The sequence below is a fragment of the Myotis brandtii genome, unplaced genomic scaffold (genome assembly GCF_000412655.1).
Source record: "Myotis brandtii unplaced genomic scaffold, ASM41265v1 scaffold714, whole genome shotgun sequence".
Lineage (NCBI taxonomy): Eukaryota > Metazoa > Chordata > Mammalia > Chiroptera > Vespertilionidae > Myotis > Myotis brandtii.
In genome coordinates this window covers 1,456,723-1,465,949 of record NW_005370809.1, presented here as the reverse complement: position 1 = coordinate 1,465,949, position 9,227 = coordinate 1,456,723, and the positions used below count along the sequence as shown (strand labels likewise).

At 50.9% G+C, this 9,227-nt stretch overlaps 1 protein-coding gene across 2 annotated transcripts in view; it reads right to left on the bottom strand.

Annotated features, from left to right (window-relative positions):
* Window positions 1-2,860: 2,860 nt before the first annotated feature.
* VAMP5 (vesicle-associated membrane protein 5) overlaps window positions 2,861-9,227 on the bottom strand; it is a 6,901-nt gene continuing 534 nt past the window's right edge. Inside the window, exons 1-3 of one of the 2 annotated variants that reach the window (XM_014530095.1) lie at window positions 8,352-8,426; window positions 3,752-3,889; window positions 2,861-3,307 (exon numbers count right to left, since the gene is read on the bottom strand). In XM_014530095.1, coding sequence (XP_014385581.1) covers window positions 3,098-3,307; window positions 3,752-3,889; window positions 8,352-8,411 — 408 coding nt within the window. In that variant the 5' untranslated portion in view covers window positions 8,412-8,426 and the 3' untranslated portion in view covers window positions 2,861-3,097. Of the gene's footprint in view, window positions 3,308-3,751; window positions 3,890-8,351; window positions 8,427-9,227 lie in introns of those variants that run through there. The other variant, XM_014530096.1, reaches the window with a different exon arrangement.

Sequence of the window (9,227 nt, the reverse complement as noted above, 5' to 3'; positions counted from 1 at the left end):
TGCAGCTCAGAGGCCGGCAGCGGCAGGCCGGGAACCTTGGCTTCCTCCATCACTGGAGCAAGCAAGCCTCCTGTTCGCTTCAGCTGCCTGGCTGCCGGCCGCCATCTTGGTTGGCAGTTAATTTGCATATCGCCCTGATTAGCCAATGGGAAGTGTGTCGGAGGTACGGTTAATTACCATGTTTGTCTATTATTAGATTAGATAGGATTAGGTCATCAGAAAACCAGATGGGCTGAGCGCCCAAATGGTGCCAGCACCCAGAGAGGGGAAGTCAGACTCTAGGTGGGCTTTTTCAGCAGGGAATTATGAATCCTGGGCAAGTCCAGGGGAGAAAGTTGCTGATCTCAGCAAATGGGATGTGGTCTAAGCAAAAGGGAATGTCGGTTGGGAAATGATCTAAAGGTCAGTTTCCCAAGGGAGGTGATATGGATTTGATTATTTGATCAGGTTTAATAGATTGTATCCCTGAATACCCATTAGTCTCCTGGAGAGGAGTTGCAGCTTCAGGGGGGGGAAAATTTTTTTTTTTTTAAGACTTAACCCTCAAAGATTCTGATTTAACTGATATAGGCCTGGGTGTGGTATTTTTATAAGTTCCACAAGTGATTCTAACGTGAGGCAGGGTTGAGGACCACAGCACTAAATGATTTGATTGACAGCTACCATTTATTTGCCACCTAGAACCCTTACATTGATGGATATGGGAGATAAATATCATTATCCCTTTTTACACACATAAAACCCAAGCCAAGGAAGTGACTTGCCCAAGTTCACGTGGGCTCTAAGTGAAGGCCAAGTGCTCTCCTCCATCTTTCCCAGGGCAAGCAGGATGGTAATGAGCTCACGGGGAGGATTACCAGACAGGTACCTGGCCGGAGCTGGTCTGCTGGACGGGCTGTAGTGTGTGGGTTCTTGACTTCGTGTAGGAAAGATTTCACAACACAAGTCCAGGTGCTTTTGAGGATATGTTTATTAAAGCTGGGGGAAGTGAAACAAGGAAGGGCTTAGGATGGAAGAAGCCATAGGAGAGAGCCTCAGCCGGCTGCTTCTGCTCTCTAGAAAGAAGTGAGCCAACGTGAGGCTGCTGTCAGCTCACTGGAGAGTCAGAGAAAAGGGGGCCTTGGGGAGAGGTTCAGGGCAGGGCGTTAGCCTTGGACGAGCTGCCCCTGCCGGATGCTCCCCTGGTTACAATTCTCACGGGGTTTCTTAGAGTTTAGGAGATGCATGCCTCAGGGGAAAGAAGAGGGGGAAGGAAAGGCCCAGACATATTCCTGGAAGGGAGAGTGTGCACTGGGGTCCTAAGTTTTGAGGGTTTTAAAGGCTGGGAGTGTGGGGGAAGTCTTAGGGAAGGATCTCAATAGAATATTCTTCAGCTTTTCCAGGTGTATCCTTTCAGGGTTGTGGTCTCCACTGATTGGTCGGCACCAGGGCAGAGGATCATTAGTAATTGAAGCTGGTCCTGGTGTCACCCATCTGGTTTTGCTGTTTTTCCTAAGCCTGGAGCTGAAATACAGCTGAGGCCTAGGTGTTACCTTGGCTGCACATTAGAAGCACCTGGGAGTCTTTTTAAAATCCTGATTTCTGGGCCTCATCCTCCGGAAATTCTGTTTCTTTGTTATGGGGTGGGGCCACAACATTAGTAACAAAGAAACAGAATTTCCGGAGGATGAGGCCCAGAAATCAGGATTTTAAAAAGATTCCCAGGTGATTCTAATGTGCAGCCAAGGTTGAGAACCACTGCTCTAGGAGGAAAAGTCAGGGAGGTCTAAACTGCACAGATATCGGCCATTGATATGCCAGGGGAGGAAAAGCCACCCTGGTTTTGAGGTCTGGCACCAATTTTGCTCATTGCTAGGCACCCGGGGCTTTCTGCCCTAGTGACCTTCTGTAACTTGCCGGGAAATGCTTGGCCAATTTGTTCAGCTCTCTGTCTCAATTTCCCCATTCCACTTGCCAAGGAATTTTCCCAGCTTACTATCCTACCTCAGAAGTAATGAGCTCTGGTGAGGGGTCCACCCAACTCTCCGGTTTGTTCTTATTTCTCTTCCAGTAACCCTCTCTCTACTTAACTAGGAACTGCTTCTGTTACACACTTGACCCTGAATTCCCCTTCCTTCCCACACTTGAGTTTGAAATGCAGTTAAGGCCGCCCCAGCTTGGGTTACTCTGGTCTTGGCAGGGCCTTCCTTCCTTCTTCCATGGCCTTTACCCAATGATCTTTCCTGTGGCCCTGAAGGCACTGCCTACTTGGCCCCGTGTAGCCCTGGAGCTTTAAAAAGCCCAAATTCTCTCCTACAGGGCAAACTCCAAGTCATCCTTTGTGACTGCATCACAACACCACAGACACCCTTCCCATTTTCACTGCCACCTGCCTCATCTGTGACCTGATGCAAAGCTTGAGGAAAACCATGGGCAGAGAAATTGGGAAGGGGGAAGTGTTCAGAGGGCAACAAGTCTAGCCTCTCACTTTGTGATATAAAAATCTCTGAAGTGTTTCCCTCTTTGGCATCCCATCTGGAGTGTCATTGGTCCTCTGAGCATCCCCAAGACATCAGACTCATAACAGATTTCGTTCTCAGGGAAACAGGCTCAGAGGACACCAGTTGAAGGGTCTGGTTTGGGGGCTGTTGTGCCTTTACACCTGCACTCCAGAAGGATCTGTCTGTGCAGGGTTGGACCAAGTAGGGAAGTGAGAGGAAGGGGTCACTTCCCAAGGATGGAGTCCTTCGGGTGGTAGCCTTTCTAAGCAGCCCAAGGGGTGGAAGCAGAGCAGAATGAACAACCTGGAGACCTTCAAAGACACACACACACACACACACACACACACACACACACACACCAGCTGTTAAACAAACAGCACTTTTTAACCAAGCAGCAGCATTTACTGAACTCCAAGTGGGGCTGGCCTGGCATGGCCAGTGCAGCAGGCTGCCCTCAAGGGCCAGTCAGTGGCGTGATAGGAGATGCAGAGGTGCACACTTTGGGGCTGCCCTTAGGCGCTCACTGGGGTGGCTCAGATAGGAGCAAATGCCAAAGTTCTTTGGAGACCAGAATCAGCCAGTGTGGCCATTCGGCCTCTCCTCCAGGCCCAACTGGGTCAGTCCCCAGGCCCCGAGGCAGCACCTGAGTCCTGGGCCTGTGGGCCACTGCTGCCCTCACTTCTCTGTGGGAGAAAGATGACCAGCAACACAATCAGGATGATGAGCAGGCCACCGCCCACCACCAGCCCCAAGTAGATACGCCAACGGATGTTCTCCCAGCGCTTCTTCTGGGCCAGGGTCTTGGTTGTCTTGCTGAAAGCTGAGCTCTGTAGATGTCCCCAGACACAGGATAGGAGTTAGTGGTTCCCTAGAGACCTGAAGCCAGCTCCTCCCAACCCCGCCCCAGCAAGGTGTAGTCTCCTCCTGCATCCTACCCATCTGTATGTTCCCTCTCCCCTCACAGCCTGCCCTGGAACCCTCCCAGCCTGACTCCTAGTCTCAGACACTGGTGTAGCCTTAACTTGCAGCCCTTTGGGCTAACCTCCAGTTAACCATGCCAATTTTCAACCTTTAGGGAGCTCCACAGCTTCAAACCAAGGCCTACTACCCATTGTATATCTAGACTAGGGGGCGTCAGGAAACTCACAGGCCCCACACTGGCCCTCAGGTCCCACCAAGGGCCTGGAGGCACTGAGCACAGCCTATGAGCTCCCTATCAGGGCTCCTGCCAGCCTCTCCCTCCCCCCTCCCTGCTTCCCCAGGCCTCACACCATGTTCAGGAGTTGGTCTGAACGCTGCTCCAGCTCCGAGAGTTTCCCATCGCGCTCCAGGACCTTGTCAAAGTTGTTGAGCATGATTTCCGTCACCTCGTCCGCCTGGCGCTGGCACTGCTCCAAATCTTTCCCTGCCTGGGCACAAAGCCCAAGGTCAGGGCTGAATGAAGCCCCCACCCGGCCCTCACCTGGTACTGAAATCTAGAGGTCTCCTTGCTCAGTGTGTGGTGTGTGTGTGTGTGTGTGATGTATGGCAGGGGAAACAGCATCTTTCATGTAAGGATATATGTGTGGAGTAAAGGGCCAACCTCCTGGGTGTGTGGCTCAACTCGGTCTCACAGGCCCCTCCTCTTGCCCATCAAAGCAGGTCCTAGGATAGCCAGCTTCCTCTAAGGTGCCCCAGAATGGGACCTTCCCAGAACCCCACCCTTCCACAAAGCACATACTTTTCTCACCTGCTCTAGGGTGGCCTCTAACCGATGGTTCTAGGATGGCACACTGGCCCTCTGGCTTCCCCCAGCAAAGAAGAGGAAACCAAGCTACTTGGCTAGAGCCCAGCTAGAAAGATCCACCCCACAGAGCTAAAAAAGTAATTCTGGACCATCACACGTCATAGCCTCTGCCTAACCCACAGGCACACACAAAGACACAAACTGAGATCCGATCTCCCTCCTTGGGCCTCTGAGTGGTCAGGCCAGTTCTGACCAGGCTTGGATCTTACCCAACAAAAGTACCCAGCTCATTTTAGAGGACTGGGAAGGGAGGTGTAGGGTCCAATTTGGGGGAGGTTGGGAGGACAGGGGAGAGGAAAAAAGCATGGGTCACACACAAGAAAAGAACTAGGCTTTGGACACATGCAACTGAGAGAGATCCAGGGCAGGAGGTCCTAGTTGGAGAGCTGGAGGTCCAGGAGCAGGTTGAGACACAGATCAGGGAGATGAATATGAGAGGATTAACAAACCACAGCAATTCCCTCCTCCCATTCTAGTTCCCCACAGCCCATCCCTCTTCTCGTCTCCTCTCCACAGAACATGGGCCAAGCTCCCTTTCCTGCCATACCATATTGTCCATTGTCTACAGTAGACACTTTGGCACTTGACTGAATTCCACTTAAAACCACAGAAAGGGAAGGTATCTGGTGGTTACAGAGGGCCACCTCCTACTCAGGCAAGAATCTTCATTCAGGATCCTTGCACACAACCTCCAGGCAGCCTCAGCTCATGAGTCTACCTCCCCAACTGGGCCACAAGCTCCCAGAGGGAGGGCAGGGCCCAGGGCCCTTCTTTTGTCTGCCTGGAATCAAGGCCCCGGGAGGCCAGCACAGTGCTGGCCATTGCAAGGACTCGGTGAGTGAGTCATTTGCATTATAGCCTGTCCAAAAGCAACTCTTATTTTCAAGAGCTGTTACCCCCGTGTGTTTATCTAGCCCAGCAGGAGTTTCGAGGGGTAGCATCTAAAACCAAAGTAGGTCAATATTTGCTCATGAGCTAGAAAAGAAATATTTGCTTCAAGAGGCAAACCATGGTAGACGGGTATACTCACCGGCCAGGGAAGCAGTACTGAGGAACAAGGAGGAATAACAAAGAGAACAGGGAAACCATACTCATCTCTACCACATCATGACCACTATTATGATGACTAGATTATTCAACAAGGTTCCATTATGTGGAGTCTCTCGCATTCAAACAGTACAAGGCATCCTCACATTCAAATTGTCTGAGGCCAAAACTTGGGAACGGACAAAGATTTGAAAATGAGAATCACTGCTAGAGGTTGGTGGGACGTTGGATATTTATTTTTTCTACTCTGAAGACTACAGCTGTTGTTTTTCTCCTCCATGGGGTGACATTGGGTCACATTCTCTAGGAGAGCTGGCTGTACCTCCCACTGCAGTCCGCAGCCTCCTTCCCCCACTGGGCACCAGGCCTGTCTGGACCCCAGATGGGTCCAGGCCTAAAGGAACACATTCGCTCCAAGGAACACAGAGGCCTCAGACTCAAGTCTCTGGCCCTCCTTGGCCCCACTCAACTAAAGAACTACAGGATGTGGAAGGAGGTAGCGGCCAGAGATCAAGGCCAAGCTGCCTGCTGCCACATTGAATGCAGCCTAGAGCCTGACACGCAGAAGCCATTTGGGAAATATTTTCTGAATGAATTGTGCCTGTTCTTAAGAAGATCCCTAAAGGCTGAGGAAAGAGGCATATACGATACAATTAGAGAAGAGTAAAGAGTTACACTGGGAGATGCAAATAGGGAGTATTAGAGCTGCCCACAGAGCAGTGATTCCTGAGAACCTTCATAGAGTGGGTGGGGTGAGCCCTTGAAGAATGGGGTGGAGCTGGGGCATTCTTGAGGGCTAGGCAAAGGGTAAGGGTAGAGGGGCAGGGTGGGCCAGAGAAAAGTCAAGAAGAGGAAGCGCAGGCCCTGGCTGGGCAGCTCGGTTGGTTAGAGCATTGTCCCGATATGCCCAAGTTGCAGGTTTGGGCACATACAGGAATCAACCAAATGAATGCATAAGTAAGTGGAACAACAAATCAATCTCTCTCTCTCTCTCAAGTCAATAAAAAATAATAATAAAATAAATTTTAGAAAAGAAGAGGAAGCTCACTTGGAGGGAGGGATGGTATAGGTCTCTGAGCCAAGGGCGACACTGCAGAGGTGCTTCAGGATAACTTATCTGTTGGTGGTAGGCTGGCATGTTTGGAAGTGAGAGAATTTAAAACAGAGAGGCCAGCCAGACAGGGTGAGAAGAGAAGTGCCATCAGTAAGTGTGTGAGATGTCCACACTTCCAAGTCCTTTCAGGGGCCTGAAGGGCTTGAGGTTGTGAGCAGGGGGAGAGGGAGCAGCAGTATAGTTGGCAGACAGAGGGTGGGAGTTATCCAGGAAATGTGATTGACAGACAGTTATCCTCTGTACAGAATATCCCTCTGTTGACACTCAAGTGTCCCATCAGATTTTTCCAGGCCAACTGCCTTTGGTTCCTCTGAAAACAAAGCTCTCAAAATCTCCCTAACCCTCGTATCTCTCCTCATGACCAAGGACATGACCTTTCTGACCTTCCACTTCCTCATCTATAAAGTGATGACAATAATAATATCTACCATGATGTTAGCTAAGACATGTGACATATTATAAATAGCGTCCTTAGCACAATACCTGACACACCCTAGATGCTCAATAAATAATAGCTGTTCTTACTGATTTAGCCCAACTTTCCCTAGCTTTTTATTTTTTAATATATTTTATTGATTTTTTTTTACAGAGAGGAAGGGAGAGGGATAGAGAGTTTGAAATATCGATGAGAGAGAAACATCAATCAGCTGCCTCCTGAACACCCCCTCCTGGGGATGTGCCTGCAACCAAGGTACATGCCCTTGACCAGAATCGAACCTGGGACCCTTCAGTCCGCAGGCCGACGCTCTATCCACTGAGCCAAACCGGTTAGGGCTCCCTAGCTTTATTATTATTTTTTTTAATAGTCAGATCCCAAGCACTACACAATACTGGGGCTCAATAAAATCTTTTAGATATTTTTACAAAATATACATCCAAGCCAACTCTTCTTTATGGTAAACGTGTGCCCTTAATTGTTTCTAACCTAAATACAGAACTTTACATGGGCCTTTGAGAACCTGCATCTAGTTTATTCCCATCAGGCACTACAGGCTATTGAGGTTTTACCTCCTGACAGTAATAACAGCCACCATTCAAGGGACACTACTCTAAGCCAAGCACTGCGCTAGCTGTCAGTTCACTTTATCTCACAATAATCCATTGAGGACAGTACTATTGTCCCAGTTTTATAAGAAACTGAGGCTCGGACGGGTTAAAGCACCTGTGCAAGGTCTCAGCGCCAGTGAGGAAAAGACCTGAGAGTTGAACCAACATAGACTCCAAGGACCACATTCTGAATGCTTGTGCTAACCCGAATGCAGGCAAAGGGAGGCCAAAGGCTTTAGCTGACTGGCTAACGCCTCACCAGGCCTTTGGATGCTGCCAACTCAACTTGTATGCATATGAAGAAGGCCAAAACCCACATTCTTTGGACAGTACATGAGAGAGGACCATCTAAAAGATGAATGAATTCAAGTCATTATCCATTCAATTTCCATCTTTCCTATCACTGTTCCTATTCCACCCCTGATATCCATCTTCATGCCCAGCACAAAGGAAACACAAAGAAATATTTGATTGAATGAATTAGAGAAAGGAAGGGAAAGGAAGAAGGACCAGGTAGGGAAGGGGGCTGGGAAAAAGGAAGGGAACTAGCTGTGGGCAGAGAAAGGGGCAAGAGTGAAAGAACAGAGGAATGGGGATAGGAGAAAGGGCGGGGAGGGAGGAGATCAATTTATTCTTCCCAAGCTCTGATCTACCATTTGCCTCAAGTGAACCTGTGAGAGTCCTAGAGTTTCCCAGTTTCCCCCAATAAATTATCCTGCCCTCAGCTTTCATTTCGGGAGTTCTTTCTTCTCCCCAAATGCTCACCCCTCTCCCCGCGTGATCCCTTGCCCTGCACACTGGGAAGTGGGCTCTGGACTCTGTCCCATTCTCAGAGCCTCCCTCAGTTTCCTGGCACGGCCTTACAGCTCAGCACTACCTTCCTGCCCAGCTTCCTCTTCCTGCCTCCAGTTCCCCGGAGATGAGGCCATGCAGGCATGGCAACCGCTAGCGGCCCTTCCATCCCACCTCTGCCAGCTTCTCTACAGCAGCACCTGAAAGCACCAAGCCTGCTTCCCGCTGGGCCCGTCTTCCCACGGGGAGGGGAGGCTAGGACTGCCACCACCTGTTCCTGACACCTTTGCCTTGGAGATGGCAAGTGAGGGCAGAGCCCAGAATCTGCAGCCAGGGTGGCGGAGTGGCGATGACTCAACTCAGGAATGTGTCCCCAGATAGGGGTGAGAAGGGAGTTAGGCCTCTGCCACACTCTGATAACTTCAGTGGAACTTTTAAACAACTTCCTTCCTCTTTCACCCCCCAAAACCTGCCACGGGCTGGCTCAACCTCCAACCACCCCATCAGCTCAGGTGCCTACTTCCCCAGCGGGGCTTGACTCCTCATGGCCCCAGGGGGGGCTGAGGCGGTCATCACATTACCTACCACTTCTCAGGAGGAGTGCCAGGCAGGTAGGTCTCTGCCATTCTATCTCCTTTAACCTCCCACGGACCGACCCAGCAGGGCAGGTATCGCTGACCCGCTTCTCGGGGGAGGAAAAGGAGGCTCAGGGCGGTGAAGTGACTCGCCCCGGGTCACAGAGCCGGTAAGTGGCCACCACCAGGATCTCAGCCTGACCCCGAAGCCGATGCTGGCAATCACTTGGCTCAGAAAGTGGAGCCAAGTCCCGCTCACTCCGCGCGGGGCAGCCGGGATGGGGCTCAGGCCACACTTTCCGAAACTCCCCGGTTCAAGGGCAGCGGAGGGGCTGACCCAGCCCGGCCCCAGCAGCGGGAGCCTCGCCCGCCCGGGGACTGCGGTC